Below are 22,876 nucleotides of genomic sequence, written 5' to 3'. Positions count from 1 at the left end.
GGAGAAAATGAGATCTGTGTTATGAATTATGAAACAATGATACAATGAGCTGCTCTTAGCACATCAGATAAGTGGAATGGATTATCAAGATGAAGGGTTCAAGACAGCACATTAAATGCTACTTTAAATGGGCTAATAAGGTACTACAGCCTGGATTTTGCAAGGAGTCAAAAGCTACCTCACTGGAAAACTGGAAAGAAGTATTGGAGAATACTACAAGCAGAATTCTTCCTATCACTTCCATATAATATAAACTACATAAGAAAGCTAAACACTGGTTGAATTAAAAATGACTGCAGTCCAACAAGATCAAACTGCCTTTGCCCTTTAGATTTCTTTAGATCACTGGGACAAATATTAAAAACAACCACTGGAAAACAAAGAATGGATAGACTGGAAAATCTTATAATTTCCTAGCATCTTCCTTGGGTTCAATCGTACAATTTTATGTATGTTTCTGCAAACACAGACAGACAATCATCAGTGGGCTAATAAATCTCCCATAAAGCCATCTAGGGTGCAAATGTGCAAGCTTACATATGTATTGAGAATAGACTAGAATGATGATAGATAGATAGATAGATAGATAGATAGATAGATAGATAGATAGATAGATAGATAGATAGACAGACAGATAGACAGACATAGATGAATGGGTAAGTGGATGCATGAGTAGATGGATCATAGATAGTCAGATAGATAGATAGATAGATAGATAGATAGATAGATAGATAGATAGATAGATAGATAGATAGATAGATAGACAGACAGACAGACAGCCATTTAGATACACACACACACAAATTGTGGTGTTTTGCAGTTCAGTGTATCAGAAGGGGAAGAGTCGGCTTCCATAGTTAGAAGCGTGGAAGCCTTTGAATATTAGTTTTGCGTAAACAGAAATGGGGGTCTCTTACGGTAGGCTGTGGCAGAATCCCTTTCACTCTGCTCTCTGCTGATGAACATGGTGAGGGCCGAATAAGGAACATGGAAGCACTGCCAAGGAGAAAAGAAGGAAAGATGCTAAGCTTGTACACACAAATTCCGCTTATAAATGCAAAATATAGAAGGATTATATGCTGGGCTATGGCTGCAATCAAGATTTGATTTGATGTAACACATGCAAAGACATACTATTTTTGGAAGAAATGATTTGGACATGGGCAGGGAGAAACCAGCTTTGGGACCTTACGAGGACAGAGACCAACAGGCCGAATTAAATTCTAAAATATGTTGAAAGACTTCAGAGCATATTCAGCACATAAAATCTGATTCAGATTTTATCAGGCTATGTTGATGAATTGATTGGGATACCTCTATGGCAAAAATGGTGCCCCCCCCCCCATTACAAGGAGTAGAAAATATTCCTACAATTGCAAACATTAAGCCAAGAGTTTCCAAGCAGTGGGTTAAGAGTGGATGTATCTGCAATAGAACAAGGGGGACTAGAATCTTAGAAACAGGTTATCAGAGATATACATTGTATAATCATGGGTCTCCAACCTTGGCAACTTTAAGACTTGTGGACTTCAACTCCCAGAGTTCCTCAGCCAACTTTTCCCACAAGTCTTAAAGTTGCCAAGGTTGGAGATCCCTGTTCTATATAGCAATAGATACACAGCAGAGTCCATTCAAGTTTGCTTCTCCTTGCTAAAATGTTCCTTTCTTGCTTATTTGAGCTCCCCTCCCATCTTGACAATCTTAAATCCAGCATTTTACCTATATGCTGGTTTTACGATAGCCCATCAAGGTGCTGTATGGAGCAGAAGATCAAAGCAAGCAAGGGCAGGACAAAAGAAAGGACCATGGAGAAGAGGAAGGCCCGAAAATCTGCATTGCGAAAGGACAGACTCACCGTCACAAGGGTCTGAAAAATGCAGTAGAAGAAAAGGTACCACATGACTTGTCCCTGAGAGATGTCGGGCACCAACCATATCATGAAGTAGGAGATCACACCAAAGGGAGTGGAAAAGACAATCCTGTTGGGAGATCAAGTCAAATGAAAGAGTTAATATACGGGGGTGCTCGGAGAAAAGGCAAAGAAAGGCAGGATTGAGCTGTCACGCCATTGTGATATGTGCTAAGTTGGTTTAAGGTGGTCTGATCAGTGAGATCTCAGCAAAATCCCAACCAATTTGGGGAAGAGACCTCACTGTTCTGTTTGGATCCCACTGGCTGCACCTTGAACACATTAACCCCAGCTGGACAACCCAAGTTAACCATAGTTATGGAACGTTTCAATGAGAATGTGCAAAGGCAGCACTAGATTGAAGAAAAACCACCAACACAATACACATTCTCGGGTTTCTACCCAATGCCAATTTTCTCACACTCCCCAAGCTGGGTTAACAGAATATAACTGCTTCCCAGAGCCAAGCCCAAAAAAACACACCATATGGTGGCTTATCCTGATGGCTTAATTGGTCCAGCATGCTAAACAACAACTGAGAACCCCAAACTGCTGAGCACACAGTAGCCAACTCTACTTGGCTTAATCCTGTGAAGTATGTGGACCCAGCCTCTCTCTTTCTTCTCTCTCTCTCTCTCTCTCATGCACACACTCAGCCTTCACTGATGGCTCTAAGCCATTAAGTGGTTTGCTTTTTTTTGGCTTAATGTAGGAATAAACAAACAAGATGATGGTCTATGAACATCCTTTTCATGCCCTTAGAACTTTAGGCCTTTTTTTTTTTTTTCATTGCAAAATAAATCTCTTAAGACTTCTCAGTGCTTCAAGCACCTAATGTACCCCTTAAATCTCCTTGTCCACTCAAGACCAGCCCCACCCTCGCTTTTGAGTGCAGCTTTCAACGTGGCTCGCAAGTCCTAGGACGACATCAACCTTGGCATGGGATTCATGGCTTTGTGCTTTGCAGGATTTAAGCCATTGTTCTAACTCACAAACCAAGCCATTGGAGCTATTTCAACTAAACCCCACACGATGTTTCTTTTGAGTTAGACTTCTTCCCAAGCCATACAGTATCGGTCATTTTGCAGATGTTGTGGCTTTCAGCTTCTCCTGGTTCCAACTATCATGGCCACCGGAAAAGAACGGTAAGAGAGACCTACCGAAAAATCTGGAAGATGTCAAGATGCCTACTGTTAATTTAAACAGTATATTTACATCTAACTAGAGTTAGGAAGCCATGATTAGGAAGCCTCTCATATGAAATAAAACCGGCAAGACTAAACTTTTATCTCTACCTGAAACTATATTTCTAAGATCCAGGGAATTCAGTTAAGCACGATTCTCTCTAGTCCAATGTTTCTCAACTTTGGCAGTTTGAAGATGTGCGGACTTCAACTCCCAGAATCCCTCAGTCTACGCTTCTTCAAGTCAATAGGCCTTACAAATTTCTAAGAGTTTTAAGTTTTCAGAATGACCCTTTATGTTCACATCTCCTAGGACCTCCTAGGGAGTGGAGGCTAGTTGCTAGGTTGGTGGAGCAAATTTCCATAATGCATCAAAAGCAGAGCAATGTTTTTGCAAAAAATGTTGTTCCTAAGGAAAAAAATGTCCAGAAAAGCAGCAGGAAGAAGACTAGAGGAATCTAAACATTACTTGCAAGTGGCAGCAACATGCCAAGATGGTCTTCTTTAGAAGAAAGGGAGAAAGGTTCTGATCTAAGCATGGTATATAAAATCATACGTTGCAGTGTCCTACCTGTCAATGAATACTTCAGCTTCAACCATAACAACACAAGAGCACACAATAGATACAAACTCAAGGTTAACCGCACCAAACTTGATTTCAGGAAATACGACTTCAGCAACAGAGTGTCTGGAATACTCTACCTGGCTCTATAGTTTCTTCCCCAAACCCCCAAAACTTTAACCTTAGACCGTCTACTATTGACCTCACCCCTTTCCTAAGAGGTCTGTAGGGGGCGTGCATAAGCGCACCAATGTGCCTACCGTCCCTGTCCTATTGTTTCTTTTATTTTTTCTTATATGTACCCATTTCATATATTCATAACTATGTATATACTTATACCTATTATCTTGTAAGCAATTGACAAATCAAATCAAATCAATCAATCAATAAATCAAGCCTGCGTGCCTGATGTGTAAAACGAGACCAGGGAAAAGAGAAACTCAGCCAATCCATTCAAGCGAGGTGGAAGGACTGAACACCTTTAGCTGGCTTCATGTTCTGACCCAGGCTTCCTCAAACTTAATAAAGCACACACTGAATTTAAAAGTAATTTGGAGACTAAAGAGGATATGATTTCTCCTGCGGCACAGGCTGGCCTTCACTTTTTACCACTCAAATGAAAAATGTTCTCTTCTTCCAGATGATGGGTTATTTCCTGGGGTTTCCCTTGCAGTCAGGCAAGTTACTGGGGAAAACTTATTTTGGGTTGAGCAGGGAGCACGGAGATGACAAGGAGAGGAAGAGAAACAAAGAACACTCATTTATAATGTCTTTCTTTTTAGTCAGGTGGGAGAAGGGAGAAAATTTTACCTATCATCTAGAGACATGCATAGTTCAACTTCCCTAAATGTTGTGACCATTTTATGTAGCTTTTATGAGTGCCAGAACAATGGTCTGTTGGAAAGGAGAAGAGAGAGGGGAGGAGAGGAGAGGAGAGGAAAGGAAAGGAGAGGGGAAAGAAAGGGAGAAGGAAGGAAATTTCTAACAGGTTTCTGACTTTAGAATGCTTTCTGTTTCTGCACCAAGTTGTCTGTCTGTCTGTCTTATTGATTTGTTTCTTTGTTTTTAGATATGCATGTGAAATTTATTGGCTGATCATCTTATCTCAGGCCAACTCTGGGCAGCTTACAACCATAAAAGATAAAAACTATAGAAAGTAAAAACGTAAATAAGTGAATACAAAAAGCAAAAACACAGCAGCCCAATGAAAAGACGACGGGAGGGTGGGGAGATGGGATCTTCTCCCCCTGTGATGCCCCCCCACTGAGGCCCCCAAGCTAAGCGGCAGAGCCAGGTCTTTGGGCTCTTAGGGAAGGTCAGGAGGGTTGAAGCCGACCTCATGGGCCTTGGAGATAATTTTATACAGGTAGTCCTCAACTTATGACCACAATTGAGCCCAACATTTCTGCTGCTAAGCAAAATTAAGTGATTTTTGCCCCATTTTACAACCTTTCTTGCCACAGTTGTTAAGTGAATCACTGGCTTGTTAGGTTAGTAATACGGTTGTTAAGTGAACGTGGCTTCCTTGTTGACTTGGCTTGTCAGAAGGTTGCCAAAAGCGACCACGTGACCATGGGACACAGCAACGGTTATATAAATACAGGGCAGTTGCCAAGCGCCTGAATTTTGATCCCATGAACACAGGGATGCTGTAATGGTCATAAATGTGAAAAAGGGTCGTAAGTTCCTTTTTTCAGAGCTGTTGTAACTGTGAACAGTCGCTAAGTGAGCTATCGTACATCGAGGGCTTCCTGTATCCCACAAAAGCAGAGTTCTCTCTCTCTCTCATTTCTTTTGCGTCATGCACAAAAGAGGCAAGCTGAAAGCAGGAAGTGAAAGAGGAAGATCCTGGACATGCAGGTTTTCCTTCCAGCTAGTTCTTTCCAGTGAAGTGGAACCATAAAAATGACGTGTCCCTCAAAAAGGAAGCAGCCCCAGGTAGCAGCTCAGCCCAGAGCTTTCTCTCCTCCTCCTCCTGCTCCTCCGCGTGCTTCTGATACACACAGGGGTTGCTAGTTACTCAGCCTTTCCATGATCTCCTCAGCTCGCTTATCTTTACAAACTGCCCTAGATCTGAAAAGAAAGGAAACTGACGTGGCCAATGCCGAAAATGCGGTTTGCTCAGGGGAAGGGGGGGGGGGGAATGACCAGTCAGGAAGGAATCCCTCCCACCAGAGAGCAGGAGCCGAGCTCTTCGGGAACAAACTGCAGCCGGCCAAGAATATACCCAGTTTTATTTCTGTCTAGAAACCCACTTCTAAACTGTTGTGGTCAGGACAGGAAAAAAAAAACAAAAGCAAAATTTTGACTTTTGGCTTTGTTGATTGAAGTAATTTGTTGTTATAGCAAGAGTGCTTACATACCACCCCATAGTGCTTTACAGGAGGGGTTTACAGCGGCATGAAAGCTGCAGGCGCCCCTTGCAGCCCAAAAGGCATCCTCCGAAACTGGTAACTACCAAGAGGACAGTTGAACATGGTCTTCCATTTGCAAAGCCGGCTGAGGAATTCTGGGAATTGAAGTCCACAAGTCTTACAAGTTGCCAAAGTTGGAGAGCCCTGCTTTTACAGCACTCTCTGGGCAGTTTACAGAATCAGCCTATTGCCCCCAACATCTGGGTCCTCATTTTATCAACCTCGGATGGATAGAAGGCTGGGTCAACCTTGAGCCTCACCAGGATCGAATTCCAGGCTGTGGGCAGAGGCCAGAATAGGGCTGGAAGAGATCTTGGAGATCTCCTAGTCCAATCCTCCGCTTAAGCAGGAGAACCTATATCAGTAGTCCCCAATCCTGGTTCTTGGACCAGCACTAGGCCACAGCATGCCAGGAACCAGGCCACACAAGCAAGCGAAGCTCCATCCGAGGGATGCAGGCCGCATGGGAATCCACATCCTCACCGGTCCACGGAGAAACCTCTCTCCATGCAACTGGTCCCTGGTGCCCAAAAAGTTGGGTGTCGCTGCCCTTTACCATTCCAGACAAGTGGCTGTCCGGCCTCTTCTCAAAAACTTCCAGTGATGAAGCCCCCACCACTTCTGAAGGCAAGTAGTTCCACGGGTTAATTATCCTCACTGGCAGGAAGTTTCTCCTTAATTCCAGGCTGCTTCCTCTTTCAATTAGTTTGCCTGCTATACTGTACTCTAAACCATAGAAACGGTTAGGATTATTAAACCGATACAGTCAAAAGCTGAAGCAGTAATTCTGTTTTGCAATTTACGATGCTGGAAAAAAAAAATTGGAATCCAATGCTTTTTTTTCTTTCTTTTTTTTTTCCTCTTCCATTTTCTCCCCTGCCCATTACTTTTATTTTCATTTTTGTTTTATAGTTTTAATGTATATTAAAAAAAAATGGGAGAAAAGCAGAGCAAGCTCCAGCCCAGCCCAGCCTAGCCGGTCTCACATCCCACTCACCCCACAAGGGTGACTGAGCCATTTGACTGAGAGTAACCTCCAGCCCGAGGCGTGGCCCGTCGGAGGAAGGAAGCCAGATGGAATGTTAGCCAAGCACACACGCCTTGCCTCCCCATTGGCCGATTTGGGTGGTGTGTTTTACACACATCTCCTCTTCGGCGGCCACACTTCTCTCTCAGCACACACCCCTTTGCAGAACTTGGACGGCTTTAACCGTTTCCCTTCGAAAGGAGATATTTGTCAAGAGGAATGCAATGCCAATCCAAAGGGCTGGCGTGTGAATCTGCTTCTTATTGCCACCCCGATGGGCCTTCATTGCAACCTGCCAAGCACAGGGCGGAAAAAGCCAACCGGAAAAAGTCACAGGCGGGGAAGGCGGGAGAGAAGAGAAGGCAAAGAGATGGCAAATCACTTTTTTTTTTCCAATGGGACAACCACAATGAGGCCAAAATAACAAAACGCGCATCAGGATTTCACAAGGCAAATCTCAGGTTTTGTACGTGTGTCCTGAGATGGGATGCAAAGATGTCGTAAGCCACGGGATTGGCAGTGAGAAATCATAGCACAGGGTTGGATCAATTTTTTCCCTAGAGATGCCTGTCCTTCCTTCCCCTTTCTCTCCATGCCCAATAACTGGCCTTTTCTCCTACATTTGATGCACTGAACTATAAATGCACAAAGGCTCAGGGAATCATGAAAGGACTGAAAATGCCAAAGGCCTCATGGCTAGCATAACAACAGCTTGGAAACTTTTCATACTAAAGTCTCCCATGTAGAAACGGATGGGAGAATAACAGCAACTCATGGCTAGATTTACTTCTGGCCTTTCCTTCAAGAGCTCAAGGCAATGTTCTTAACGTTGCACCTTCTAGCTTCAATTCCCACAACAAAAGCTGGTTCAGTAACCAGATCCATGCAACATGCTGAGTGGATTTTCTCAATTAGTCTATTTTCTGGGTTTGCATCACACATGATATCTTGCATCCTAAACCACTCAATGGTGTGAATGGCCAACTGGGTACATATCTACCAAATAAAACCACCACCAGGTTTAGCAGGTTGTGCAAACGTCACCGCTGAGTTCCAGGCTGGATGTCTGCTGTCTTTGATCCTCTACACAGGGAGCGAGCAGGTATCTCAGAAAGAACATGCATCCAGGTCATTCTCGACTTACAACTGGACGCTCAGAAACTGTTCAAAGTTCCACGGAATGCAACATAGCTACTTTCGACCCAGATTTGAAGTTTTGACAGCTGCTCACCCCAGTCATGTGATAAGGGGGCTGTTTCACATGACCAGGGCGGCCAGCTGTCATGTTTGGAATGCTTGGCAACTGACCAGCATTAATGGCTGTTTGCAGCATCCCACAGTCACACGACTGTAATCGATGACATTTTTGCAGGAGACTGGCAGTTACTTCTGGTGTCCAGCAAAAATAAACGTCCCATAGAGAACAATGAGCTTGCTTTATGACCACCACAAAAAATGTCATAAACTCGGATCAGCCTCTGAACCATCTTCACGACTTGTGGGCTCAATTATGGTGTAAATCCGGGACGACCTGTGATGTAAAGGGCGAATTAATTTTCAGGAGTGTCCATCTGAAACCTCTGCAAAACCTTGCATGGTTTCATTGCAGGAAGAGAAGGAGAAAAGGCGAGCTGGAGGCCATTCTCAAATGACTGAGCTGCAACGTGCATCAGGCTGTCCTGCAGGACTAAGGACAGCCACCTGAGGACATGACCTCCTAAATCCCAGATTCCTCTTGTGCCAGGCGACACTAAAGTTAGCTGCTGATATAAGGAGGCTGTGTCAGGCCTTCCAGAGGAAGCAACTCTGCCAACAACTACCCTGGGCAAATGCCAAGAGCGAAAACTATAGGTACTTCAACACACCACAATACATATACACACCTGCATTCCTCAAGCACACGGTTTCCCTGCACCCTTCAATTCATGCCCCATCACTGCCAGCCAGCATGTCCAGGACAGTAATTTTCTTGGAAAGGGTGAAGGTAGCTGCCAACTAAGGTACCTGAAAGGCCTTGGGCAAAGCAGGACTTTGAGATTCTTTGTTTGGATCCATACAATATTTGGGCTAAACTAAGCTAAACTAGGATTAGTGCATTTGTGATACAGCATGTGGCAACCCAGCCATTATTTGATAGATTATATGAAGTGCAGATAGTACTCAACTTATGACCATAGTTGGACCAGATTTCCTTGCGAAGCAAAGCAGTTAGTAAGTAAGTCACACCTGGTTTTATGACCATTTTGCCACTGTTGTTATGTGAATCACTACACTTGTTAAATGAATCCGGCTTCCCCCAGTGCCAGAAGCCAACTGGCTTGGCTGCAAATGGGGATCACGTGACTGCAGGACAACCGCAAACATTGCAAATACATGCGGGTTGCCTAGGGCAATCCTCACTTGACCATGGGGATGCCAGGATGGTCATGCAAGGGTGTGGTCCAGTCATAAGTCATTTTTGCTAAAGAAATGGTTGTTAAGTCGAGGTCTACCTGTAAGACGAGTATTTCATCAAACTTAGCAACTTTAAAACACATGGACTTCGTTCTAGGCTTCCGAGACCATAATTACCCATACACTTATTTTAAAAACAAGTTTTGTTTTATTGCAATGTGGGGAATTACTTTCATTCCCAGCTGGTAATGAATTCTCAAACAGTCCCTTGAGAAAAGCACCCACATTTCTTTCCTGTGCCAATAACAGAAGTGTCAAATAAACTAGAACAAAAGCCAAGTGAAGTACAAAGACCTTCAGGAAGGAATCTGAACCGAACGAACAACTTTGCTTCCTGCAAAGGTTTCGTCATCTTTGCTTGTCCTTTATTCCTTATGGGAGGAGCAATCACTCCCAAGCCTTACTCCCGAATCACCCCTTTTGTTTCAGCTGCTCTCGCCTTCTAGCAGCTCTGGACACACGCGCACTGGGAACAGGCTCCCCTGGGTCCTCTGCCTTGCTGCTGCCAGACTTCGAAGGCTCCGGAGTCAGCATCCCACTCCCAGATGGTCCTGGCCCCATCTCTGCATCGGATGCAGGACCCTCATCTGAGTCCTCTCCAGACCCCCAGACTGATCCCTGTTGTTCCCCACTGTCCGATTCTGCTGCCATCTATACAGGCTGCCGGTGAACCACAACAGACTTCAACTTCCAGAATTCCCCAGTCAGCATGATAAAACATAATTCATTTCTGTTCGGTGAGGGTTACATATTATGGGACTCCAGTGTTTTATTCACATGGGCTTATTGTGATTGTTTGAACCCAGAGTCAGGAAAAGCTTTTACAAAAACTTCTTTCAGAAAGAGTCCCTAAGGCTTGGCTGAATAAACTCATTTATTCATACACTCTTTGCTCTTATAATTTTTTTCCTTTTAAAGGCCAATCTACGCAAAGAGAACACACATGATTCTAGCCAGAAGACTGAATTATTCCAGGCAGTTATTAAAAGTTCCTGGTTCGTTGGTTTAACAATGGAAACCTCATGCTTCTGAGATCAAACCCATGCTCAGCCCTCAAAAAATCTGACCATTTTATAGATTGTAACATGATGATTGTAACACTTATGATTGTAACACTTATGAACCCAACAAATTATGACCATAATTTCAGGCTCAATTATGGTTATAACTTATAAGTCAAGGACCATTTGCTACCAACAGTTAGTCTTCATGCTGAATGGGAAAGTCTTCTAACTGCCAATTGTTCTTAGCTACCAGTTTTAATTATGTAAAAGTGAATTAAATCAACTCAAAGTTTGACTGTCTTGGCATCAAGCAACAATTTTTGGACTGTAGCCCTAGGTATATCTAAAAATCCAAATGTAAGAAAACATTGAAAACATCGTGCATTCCCATTTTATAATATCCTGTCTAGGTTTTTATGCTTGTATTCTCATTATTTGAGTCTTTATACCTCCAGGTAGACATCAGAATAACCTGTTCTGATGTCCTGTATAAGCTGTCAATCAGGGGAAGGTTGTCTTGTGAAACTGAGAATTCTCTTTTCTTTGGGGGTTCAAATAAGAGTGGATGTTCAACTCTTAGATGTGAATTGAGAAGGTGATTTGGGTCGATCAATGTATTGTTGAGGGCAACTATAAGATGTAGGTGGACTTCAACTCCCAGCATGCTTCCTGGGAAATTCTGGGAGTTAAAGTTCACACATCTTAAAGTTGCTAAGGTTGAACAACCCTGTTACAGGCAACTTGGTGCCATGCAGTTGCTATTTTCCAATCAGCATTAATAAGGTCAACAAGATGGGCTTCAAGAACCGGAACAATACTGAAAAGTCTTCTGCCCATGCTTGCTATAAAATAAGACAACAGGTGTTTCCCAAGCCATTTGGAGCATGCTATCCCTAAAATGCTCACCAACAGCTGAAACGAGAGGCGGGGGAAGCAAACATCAGAGGGAGAATGGAATATATGGGAAGAAGATGTAGCTTGAACAAATGTGTTGCCTATTGTGGTTGGGTTTTTTTTAATATCTACACATACAAAACCTTTCATGGACCAGCCCAGTCCCAAGTGCTAGTTGACTGCTTCCTTATATGACCCACCAAAACACAAACTTTGCTTCACAACCAGGAATGATGAGCACTACTCAGGTGACCCTGAGGACACACAGAGAAACCTCCAAGTGCTTCAATGATCCTCTAAGGATGCAAATGACCAGCTCTGTCTGCAAGGAATATAAACCCTTCCATTCCTCACTATCCTCTCAGAGCTGAAAAAGCTTCTTGGATAAGAAGCAAAAAGGCTTCAAAAGAAAAAAGCAAGAAGATCCAACTGCCTCCTGAAAAAAAAAGGCACCTTTGGGACAACCATGACCTGGATGACTGAGAACTTCTACAGACTTTTTGTGTCACAAGCTCAGACCATGCAAGACATCTCAATTTCACCAAGTCACCTTCTTCCTATGGCTCTACAAGGACCCAAAAATATCTCCCAGGTTGCGGCAGAAGCAGAATTGATTCACAGTGCTGCAGTCACAAAGCTAGGGGACATAATGAGTTGCCAGTAGCACCCCTTGAATGTTTCACATTCGACTATGATACACACCAACCCACTCCCTCCACTGTTAGTAGCTTCTTCTACAGCCCCAATGGAGAAAAGGACCCACAGCTAGTCCAACTCTCCAGTTCATCCAACTCAAGTCAGAGGGGATCAAAACTCACCTGGTGCTTTTGACATTCTCCAATCAAGAACTGCAAACAACAGGGTTATGATTCTGTCTATAAATTCAACCCCCAGCACTTTAGGGTAAGTCAAGACTGATTTTAAGTGAGCTTAACTGCTAATGACTACAGGAGCATCTCTGTCTAGCTTTCCAAGGTGAAGACTAGTTCTGGGTGTTGAAAAAAAATATATATCACAAAGTAATGGCAAATCTCTTTCGTTACCAAAGAATAGCACACAAATGTGCTCTTGTGATCAGCAGCATTTGAAACTTCCTTAAGTTTCATCACAGGAGGTGGCAGAACATAGCCAACCTTGGTTGATCTTCAGGAAGCTAAGCAAGGTTGGAGCTGGCTAGTTCTTATATGAGATGAGAAGATACCAAGAGACACCAGGCTATTGGATAAAATAGCATCTGAGAAGAAAAAAGTGTTGGCAAACTACTCCTGCTACAAGAAAATTGTAACTAGGAAACTCGACAGACGTCACCATCCATCATGAAGTTGTGTTTGAAAGTGGCACCCACAAGATGGCATCCAGGCATGCTTACCAGGGCATCAGGCGTCCAAAGCAAGTCCAGGAGCTTTTACTGATGAAGAAACCCACCAGGGGGTCAGTGATGGCATCCCACGCACGTCCCACAAAAAGGATGATGGATGCATAGAACGGGTCCATCTGTTAAACAGAAGAAGGGAAGAACCGCCATTCAACTCGAGCATGAGAGCTCATTCTCTCACTGTAAGTCATAAGGGAAAGCAAAGCAAATTGGTCTCTTGCAGAAAAAAAGGACAAGTAGAAACAAGCCAACCCACTGGGATGAGAGCAAGGTAGGGCAAAGTGGAAAATTCAGTATTTGAACCAAATCCGGACATATAAACTCAAGCCAGTTTCTTCAGCAGCTACAGCTGCAGAAATTCTCTTGCTTTCTATCTCTTTCAATAAATACAGGTAATAGCAATAAGCATTAGACTCGTATACCGCTTCCCAGACTTCTCTAAGCAATTTACAGAGTCAGCACATTGTCCCCAGAAATCTGACTCCTCATTTTACCCACCTCGGAAGGAAGGATGGAAGGCTGAGTCAACCTTGAGCTGGTCAGGATCAAACTCTTGAAGTGAGCAGTGAGTTAACCTGCAGTACTGCATTCCAACCACTGTGCCACCACGGCTCTTAATCCTTGACTTATGACCATAATTGAGTCCAGAATTATGCTGGTTAAATCATGCTGATTATTAAGCGGGTCATCATACACCTTTTTTGTATCAGTCGTAAACGAGCACTGCAGTCATTAAGTGAAGCTATTCTCCACAATGGGTGGTTTTTTTTCCTGCTGGCAATCAGAAGTAAATGCCTGTTTCCAGCAAAAAACGTTATGAATCATGGTCAGGTGAGTGTGAGATGTTACAAATGGGCATAAATGCTGGCCAGTTGCCAAGCACCCAAAATGTGATCATGTGATGGGGAGGGGCAGCTATTGGAACTTTGAATCCAGGTCTTAAGTAGTTTTTAGGCCTACCATAACTTCAAACAGTTCCTAAGTGACAAGTCTTAAGTTGAGGACTACTTGTGTGAGTCACTGTGGTTTTAATATTTTCTCCTGAGCTTCTCTAAGTGGATCAAATTCTGTTTCGAGCTGAAACCTGGCCTTGAGAAGTTGGAATCTGGAGATGCTTTATCAGATGGTGAAGTTATATTAATTGTCCCAAAGGTACTTTTAACAAAAAACAACAACTGGATTTCTTTTGGGATTTTTTTCCCTTTAAAAAATGTTTCGCTTCTCACCCAAGAAGCTTCTTCAGTTCTCGATGAGCTTCTTGGATGAGAAATGAAATGTTTTCAAAGAAAAACACCCAAGGAAGTCCAAGCTTCCTTTTAAAAAAAAGCACATTGGGACAACCATGAGCTGGATGATTTGAGTATCTCCATGGTCACATTAATTGCATGTTTAGGTCTGCCACCCTCAAGTTTTGAAATGTTGAGTTGCTGCATTCTTCACCCAAAGCTATGAACTTCTACATGCAATGAGGCTTCCGGGGACGACGGGGCCAAAATACAGATGGAACCACATGTCAACAGTTGTACATAACATTCATTGTTTGGTTGGCCTTTGGGGGATTGTTGAACCAAGCCGGTGTAGCTTGTTTAACAAATTACAGTTCAAGCAAGCTGGGGCTTTGTGGGATGTGTGAAGTCAAGTCGGTGAGTTACCAAGCAATAGGAAACACGTTGCTCTTCTCAGCAGGAGTTATTTACCGAAAGAGAAATGCCACTGAGAACATATAATCGAGGCAAGCAATGCACCACAAGAAAACAAGATGTTCTTCATTTGAGAACACTTGCCAGGAGCATGTAAAATGGACTGAACAATGCATTTAACAATTTGGTCATATATCAGGCTAGAAGTGGGGTGAAGCCCTTGAATCGGTTCACATTAATTAGGTCAGAGATTCTAGAGCCATTCTGTGCCCCGGGGAAACAAGACACGAAAGGGGAGCATGATGTTCCAGCTCAGAGAAAAGCAAGAGGCACCCCTGCAATTTGGGGGTTCTTCCTTCCCTAAGCTGGCATCCTCTGGACCAAACCTGGGCATTTTGCAGCACCAGGCCACATCCCGCTCTTTGGCTGTTCCTGTCTGGCCCACGTGAGGTCAATCGGAAATTAGAAATCAAACGTGAATAAGCACACAGCCCGATTGTTTTGGTTCTCCACAACAGCCTTGGTTTCTCATGTGGCCTCTTGGGAAAATTAATTGCCCAGCCCTGCTCTGGAGGAATGGGGCAGCCTATTTGCTATTGCTATGGCTTAGGTACTCCTGGAGTTCCTAAACAGTAATTACCCTGCTTCTAAGATTTCTGGGAATTTGAACTCTACCACAACCGGAAGATTCTGGATGCAAGAAAGGTGCATTACTGTGTAATCCTCCACTTACAACCGTTTGTTTAGCAATTGGTCGAAATTACCAGGTTACCATTGCAATCATCCCTCACACTGCAGTGTCCCCGCGGTGGTATGATCAAAATTTGGGTCCTTGGCAATTTATGAGAATTGCAATTTCCCAGGATCATGTGATCACCATTTCAAACCTTCCCGGTCAGCTTTCAACAAGCAAAGTCAATGGAACTTGCTTTAACAACTGCATGATTCACTTAACAACTGCGGCAAAAAGGCTGCATGAAACACTTCACAACCTCCTTGCTCAGCAACCGAACTCCTCCTCCCAATTGGGGTTGTAAGTCAAAAACTACCTTCACATGGCCCTGCAGAAGCCCTGGCATCCTGAGCTCAATAGGGAGGAGGGCTGCCCATAGCGTGGCTACAAGGGGCACAGCACTGAGACCAGATCTGAAAGAGCAACAAGGAAGTATCGCCGTACAGAAAGCTAGCACCTCAAGCAAAAGGCTATGCAAGAAGCTTCCTTGAAAAGGGATGACTCTACACAGAGTGGAGCATGTAGGAAATTTTGCACGGAACGAAAAGCTTTGGGGAGCTCTAACCCCACGAAAACAGCTCTTAAAAAAAATCTATACTGGGTGTAAATCTGTAGAAGTGGCTCAGCCTAGAACTGAATCCAACACGGGTCCCAAATAAGTTTTGATTTGGCCACCCTCCTCCCCCCAGCCTCAAAGAGAGGACTGAAGCCAGTGAAGACTTACCTGCACCACGTCCAGCAAGTAAATCTGGAGAAAGAATCCCAAAGCACAACCAGTGATCTGATAGGGTGCTCCACCAATGGCATAACACACTTTGCTGCATATTGATAACTTTGTTTTGCTTTCTCTCTGGAAAAAAGAATTTGGAAGCAATGGTCAAAAGCTCTAGAAGAAAAATCAAACGGGAGTCACTCTGTATCAGTGTTTCTCAACCTTGGCAACTTTAAGACACATGGACTTTAATTCCCAGAAAGTCGGCCGGGGAATTCTGGGAGTTAAAGTCCATATCTGTTAAAGTTACCAAAGTTGAGAAATACTGCTCTATGATCAAATGCAATCCATCTTTAAATGCACTCAACTCAGTTTGCAAAATTAACTTATTTTCTGGATTCACACAATACACTGAACAGGAAATTGACCCAGTACTTTGATTTGTACTTAGCTTCAGAAAGGGAGAATTTTGTACCTTCTAGAGTCTCTTTAGCAATATCTGCACGTATCTTCCTGAGGTATTTATCACTCCTACTTTCTAGCAACAACTTTTTTTGTTCACCCTTTGCAAATATCCCAGCTCAAATAGGCAATAAATCTCACCAAGGACAGATAATAGAAGCTAGTCCAGAAAAAGTGGTGTTTGTTCACGCTTTCAACCCAACTGGGATGAAAAAAACAATGAAACACTTTCTCCCAGTGCCAGCAGGGTCTATGTCTGAAACAACCTCCTCATTCACTCAAACAACTCTGGAAATGCTATCAACAATTCTTACGACTGAAAAAGTTGAGATGTTGCATTAAAGTATTCAGCTTTGAAATCCTCTCCCCCGTTGGACCCAACCAAGAAGTTAAAGCTGAGTTTTGAACACCACTGGATTTTTACCAGAGTTGATTATGTATGTTGGGGTGAACCCAGAAAATGTGCATCATCTCCAAGAAGTTGCGGTAATCACACACCCAAAACAACCAATCGGTGTGAACTTAGAAGGATCATCGTAAACATATTGGCTGAAATCACAGGAGTGCTTTTTAGAGAAAATCTTATTTACAACACTCAATCCATGCTACTGTGCATTGTTTTGAAAGAGTTTGCCATTCCTGATTTAATTAGGCTTCTTTTCTGAAATTCAGCTCAGTTTTTACTAATGAAAAGGCATGTCACAAGTGAAAGAATAGTGAGATCCTTCCAGTTAAGACATCCAGACACAAAGACTACCTTCACACCATCTTTAATCAGAGGTGGACAACTTGATGTTCTCCAGTATTTTGGATACAGTCCTGCCTTCTCTTGCCACTGGATATGCTGGCTAAAGCTGAATTAATATTTAAATTCAAAACATTGGGTGGGTGCCGTAATGCCTAGCCAAGTGCTATGCCCTGAATTCTGGCTTACATTCAATGGTTACCTCAAGATCAAGCCACATACGGTGGCCATGTTTGCAAAGCTGGACTACAATGCAATTGGGTGTTCAGTCATTTAGTGAATCCAGCTATTGTTTAGCCTTTTGTGTGGTTCACTTAACCCATAATGTGTTCACCCTAAAACCATCTGACAGAGCCCAACCAACTCTTCATCAAAACCCTTTCATCCCTTACAGCGCTCAGGTTACAGATTAAGAAACACCAGGTCTTAAGAGAGAATTGTCCTTGTCTATTAAGGTTTGTTTCCTGGCCATCCTGGTCAGTTAAACTGGCCATCCTGGTGAGAAGTGGAAACTGGGGTAAGAGCGCGAGGACGATTTTCAGCACTGAATTCCTCCATTCTTTCAAGACCTCTGCGTCCCGAGGTCACCTTCTCATGCATAATATGATAAGTCCCCACCTGATGCTAGAAATCGGGGCATTCCAGTCACCCATGGCTACGTGGGAAGTCAAACCCTGAAAAGCTGTCCTCGCATTTCAAAACAGGGATCCCCAAACTTGGCAACTTTAAGACTTGTGGACTTCAACTCCCAGAATTCTCCAGCCAGCATAGTTGGCTGGAGAATTCTAGGAGTTGAAGTCCACAAGTCTTAAAGTTGCCAAGTTTGGAGGCCTCTGATATAGGAGAAGCTTTTCCAATCAAATTAAAACTCAAGGACATTCCAAGGCTGTTTGGATTTGCCACAGTTCTGAAGTAGTGGTACCTAGACCGGTCCAGAAAGCTATGCTGGCTGGGGAATTCTGGGAATTGAAGTCCACAAAGTTGCCAAGTTTGGAGACTTCTGCATTAAAACCTCACCCCACCCCTGTCTCAAACAGCCGGGATTTCTCTGTAGTACTCCACACTGAGGCAGAAACACACACCCAGAGCCACGAGGCTTGAAAGAGAGACTTCAAGGGGAAAGTCTGCCTCCTTCCCCATGAATTATATATACATATTTTTTTAAAGGAAACGAGCCGAGTGGCTCTCACTGGCTGTGAGGCGTGTGTGTGCGTGTGCGTGTGTGTGTGTGTGTGTTTGTGTGTGTGTGAGAGAGAACGAGAGCTCTTTTCTCGCCTCTTGAGGTGTACATTTTCCCCAAGAGGAAGTCGCACCAAGGAGGCCGAACCTTTCTCCTCACACGGTTTATGAATGAACTTGAACCGCGCGGGGTCTCGTAAAACTCTTTAAGGCTGACTCACCGAAAAAGCCCGCTGGCTCGTTTGAAAAGAGGCGAAGCGGCTTTCCGGCGGCGTTAAAGCCAGCCCGCTTTCCGCTCTTCTCCTCAGCCCCCTTCGCTACTGCACGCCCCCGTTGCCCCGTTCACCCCGTCCTACCGGGGGAAAAGACTAACCTTGACCCGACGCCAGGGGCCAGCCAGCGCCTGCAGCAGAGCCATGGTGGATCGCCCGAGCCCGCTCGAATTTGAAGGCGCCGAGCCTTATAAGGGAGGCTCGTCCGCCCACCTCCGCCCCGATCCGGAGAGAGTGTGTGTGGGGGGAGAGGCGGGAATCCGGACGGGGTCGCCGAACTTCGCCTCCAGGACCCGTGTTTTTGGTTTTGAGGTGGGTCGTTTCATTGCCCTCCCGGTTCCGCTCGGGAGGAAAAGGAGGAGGAGGAGGAAGCGAGCGAGCAAACGCGCACACCTCAGACCCATCCCCGGGCTTTCGGGATCCCACCCACGCCCGTCCCCTCTTCTCCGGTCGATCGGCTGCACGTGGATCGCCCCAGCTGTTTTCTCGCCGTTGCTTCCTCGGGAGTAAAAAAAAAAAAAATCCTCCCTGGCTTCTTCTCAGCAGGGCCAGCTGCGCGCGCGGGTTTCCAGCCCCTCCGCGCGCCCTCGCGAACTCTTTTCTCTCCCCCCACCCCACCCCGGCCCCCCTTTTCGCCTGCTCCGCCGTTGCCTTTCGCCCTTACTTTGGATCGGGCCAGCTCCTCCGGTTTTAAGATGCTCGGTTGCAAGAGACCAGCCGAAGAGACGCTCTCAGCTCCTTCTCCTTTGGCCATTGGCAAGCCCCGGGGATCGGCTCCGAATAATCCACTGGATCTCCGTGCTTGAAAGTTTTCCTTGCCTTTCCTGGCTTCCTTTTCTGTTCCTTTTCCTTCCCTGCTTCTCTCCCCTTTTTCTTCCCTTCCCTTCTGCCTTTGCTTTGCCTTCTCCTCTTCCCCTCTTTTCTTCTCTTTCCCCTTTTCTTTCTTTTCTTTGCCTTCCTCCTTTCCTCTCTCCTTTCCCTTTCTCCTCTTTCTTCGTTTTTTTTTCCCCCTCCTCAATTCGCTTTCAGACGTTTTCTGTCCCGGCGCGGGAAACCTGCTTCTCCGGGAGGGAGCAGCGGCGGGACAGGCTCAGACGATCGGAAGGCTGCCGTGTGCGCGCCTCGGAAGAGCTCAGCCCGAGCGGGGGAGAATGAATGAATGCGCCCCTTTCTCCGGCGGACGGGATTTTTTTTTCGCGTGCCGCCAGCCGGGGCTCCACCCCGGGCTCGTTAACGGGGAGGGCGCTCCTGGCCCAGCCCACCCGCCTCTGCCGGAATTAGAAACACTTCCCCCCCCCCCGCCCAAATTCTCCGTGTCTTAAGGGAGCCAATCCGGAGCCGAGCCTCTGAAAACACCCTCGCCTTTCCCACTGTGGGACAGCCGGCAGCAGGACTTGCCTCCTTCCAAAGACGCGGGCTGCGGAAAAAAAAAACCACCCAAAAAAAAGAAAAAGAAAAAGAACCCGACTTCTCCTTTCCGTCTGCTTGGTTAAAAAAAAAAATCCAAAGAATGCAGACTTTTTCTGAGATGCAGGGAGTCCTCGACGGAGCACAGTTCGTTTAGTGACCGTTCGAAGTTGCAGCGGCGCTGCAAAACAAGGAACTCAAGGCTTAGAACATGGCAGCATTGCATTTCTCAGGCTTACAACATGGCAGCATCCCTGTAGAAGCAGGGGGTCCCCAAACTTGGCAACTTGAAGACTTGTGGACTTCAAACTCCCAGAATTCTCCAGCCAGTTCTTGCTTTATGGACCGGTCTAAGTACCACGACTTCAGAACTGTGGCAAATCCAAACAGCCTTGGAATAGACTGATCCAGAAAGCTATGCTGTCTGGGGAATTCTGGGAGTTGAAGTCCACAAGTCTTAAAGTTGCCAAGTTTGGAGACCCCTCTGCCGTAGAATCACAAGATCCAAATTCAGATGCTTGACACAGTTGCCTCACATTTATGACCACTGCATTGGCCCAGGGATCCTGGGATCCCCTTCTGGGACCTTCTGTTAAGCAAAGTCACGGAGGAAGCCAGATTCACTGAACAACCATGGGACCGACGTAACAGCTGCAGTGATTCACTTAACGACCGTGGCAAGAAAAGTCTTAAAACAGGGCAAAACTCACTTAAGAAATGTTTCATTTAACCACAAAAATGTGGGGCTCAATTGTGGACATAAGTTGAGGACTACCTGTACTGTATTTGCACCACACGCTTGGCAACTGGCGTGTATTTATGATGGTTGCAATGTCCCTGGGAACATGTGGTCCCCTTTTGCGACCTTCTGACAAGCAAAGTCCATGGGGAAGTCAGACTCATTTAACAACCATGTTTCTAATTGAATGAGTGATTCACTTAACAACTGTGGCATGAAAGGCTGTGGAATGTGCAGAAATGAATAGATTGACATTGGCAATTAGAGAGCAAGAAGAAAAAGAATATTATAAAATATGGGATTTATTTTATCAATGGCTAGATAAGAAAACAGAGAAATAAAATACACTATAATATACCGTAGATATAAAATAATAGTAAAGATGATGCATTGAAATGATATGTTATGTCTGTTTATTGTGAAATGAATGATATTATGAACTAGACGTTGTAAAAGTTGAGATTTGCTCAAAAAGGATGATATGAACTTATAATCAAAGTCTAATAATAGTTTCATAGCAATATAATATGATATGGATAGTGATTTACATAATATGAACTTTAAGTTTAGGAGAGAAAGACTGTTAATATTGTGCACAAGAGATATATACCAACCGACACACTGTACAATGGAAAGATGGTTTTATTTGATGTTCTGTGTTTGTGTTTTGTCTATGTTTGTTATCAAAATAAAATAAAAAATTCTTTAAAAAAAACAACTGTGGCATGAAAGATTGTAAAAAGGGCAAAACTCAACAATTGCCTTGCTTGGCAATGGAAATTTTGGGCTCAGTTGTGGTTGTAATAATTCAATATATATAATTCAATAATTCAATAATTTATTCATCACATTTTAACACACCGACCTTCCTCACAAGTAATGCAGTGTAATGCAATGAATATCATAGCCTGCGTTTTCACTTGAGGCAAGTACAGTATAACTAACCATAGAATAGAGCCTGAATTTGACCCTCACTTTAATCCTGAAGCCTGTTTAGCCACCATGCTTAATCTGGTTGTTGAATCAAGCAGAAATCAAGCCAAGATTAAAATTAACCAAAGTTGCAAGTTACAGCTGCTAAATTTTCCATTCATCTGATTAAGTATGTTGGGTAAATAAGCACAAACTAATTTATGGATATTTTAATCAAGCCTGTCGCCTGAACATCGAACTAGTTTGGTCCATTTGAGGGTCAGTGGATTGGGCAGCTCCTCAATTAATTGGATGAATTGAGAAAGCCTTAGCTTTGTTCCTTGTGTTAGGAAAACTTCCAAGGAACCACCTTGCTCAATGAGATAATTAAGCTTCTGAGACGGCCATAAAGAGTATGGAGTTTAAGAGCCGTAACTGGGTTAAGGATCTCGGTTTTTAAACCAGAGATTTCTGAGAAGAGAAAAAAAAATTCAATTTCAATTTCAGATTTTGGAAATTTTTAATTTTTAAAAAAATTCTTCACTTCAAACTACTGTGGAAAGTCAGTGAATGCCATTACGCCTGTGGTCAATAAATTGTTGGCCTTCAGGCTAAATCCTGAATTTCATTGATTTCTGGCTTTGCATGAAGTGTTCCTGCAGGTTCGTTAATGGTTGTTTTAAAAAATCTGTCTTAGCATTGTTTGCAAACCAGCCTTTCCATAAGTGACCAGCTGACTTTCAGCCATAAATTGGTCACATCCATTTTAAAAAGCCTTTCAGGTTAGTGGTTGTTGTGGTAATAAATTCCACAGTGTAACCGTTCACCTGCTCTTCCTTTTCCCTAAACAAAGACAGTGTGCTGGTAACTTTGTGAAAAGTAAAGGAAATAGACAATTGGGGTATTAACAAATACGGAACAAGATTGTGGCTTAAGACTAATAGATGTACCTATTCCGACAAAACAAGACAGTGTGCAAATTGTCAAACTTTGCACTAGTAGTTCCTCAAACCAATGCCTTTTCCCGAAGATCTTTCAAAAAAGAGCATGCTTGAAAAAAATGTTAGAGACCAGAAATGTCATATGAGCAGGCAGGTTTTACACCTACTTGTTTTTCTTTGGGTAGAATAATCAGTATGGAATGTAGTGGACATAGTGTACCTTGATTTCCTCAAATCAGTAATAGCAACAGTAATCGCACTTAGACACATATACCGCTTCATAGTGCTTTACTTTACATTGCGGTCATATA

The 22,876-nt window shown here is 43.9% G+C and overlaps 1 protein-coding gene across 2 annotated transcripts in view; it reads right to left on the bottom strand.

Moving 5' to 3' along the window:
- The window catches only part of MFSD2A (MFSD2 lysolipid transporter A, lysophospholipid), a 44,145-nt gene extending 24,309 nt beyond the window's left edge, over positions 1–19,836 (bottom strand). Inside the window, exons 1-5 of one of the 2 annotated variants that reach the window (XM_026702642.2) lie at positions 19,231–19,836; positions 15,921–16,046; positions 12,818–12,942; positions 1,856–1,979; positions 918–996 (exon numbers count right to left, since the gene is read on the bottom strand). In XM_026702642.2, coding sequence (XP_026558427.1) covers positions 918–996; positions 1,856–1,979; positions 12,818–12,942; positions 15,921–16,046; positions 19,231–19,320 — 544 coding nt within the window. In that variant the 5' untranslated portion in view covers positions 19,321–19,836. Of the gene's footprint in view, positions 1–917; positions 997–1,855; positions 1,980–12,817; positions 12,943–15,920; positions 16,047–18,667; positions 19,075–19,230 lie in introns of those variants that run through there. The other variant, XM_026702643.2, reaches the window with a different exon arrangement.
- Positions 19,837–22,876: the final 3,040 nt, after the last annotated feature.

This window comes from Pseudonaja textilis, chromosome 10 (assembly GCF_049901715.1).
Source record: "Pseudonaja textilis isolate UNSWEBS1 chromosome 10, rPseTex1.2, whole genome shotgun sequence".
Lineage (NCBI taxonomy): Eukaryota > Metazoa > Chordata > Lepidosauria > Squamata > Elapidae > Pseudonaja > Pseudonaja textilis.
Note: the sequence above shows the minus strand (reverse complement) of the source record. Positions and strands in the feature narration are given on the sequence as shown.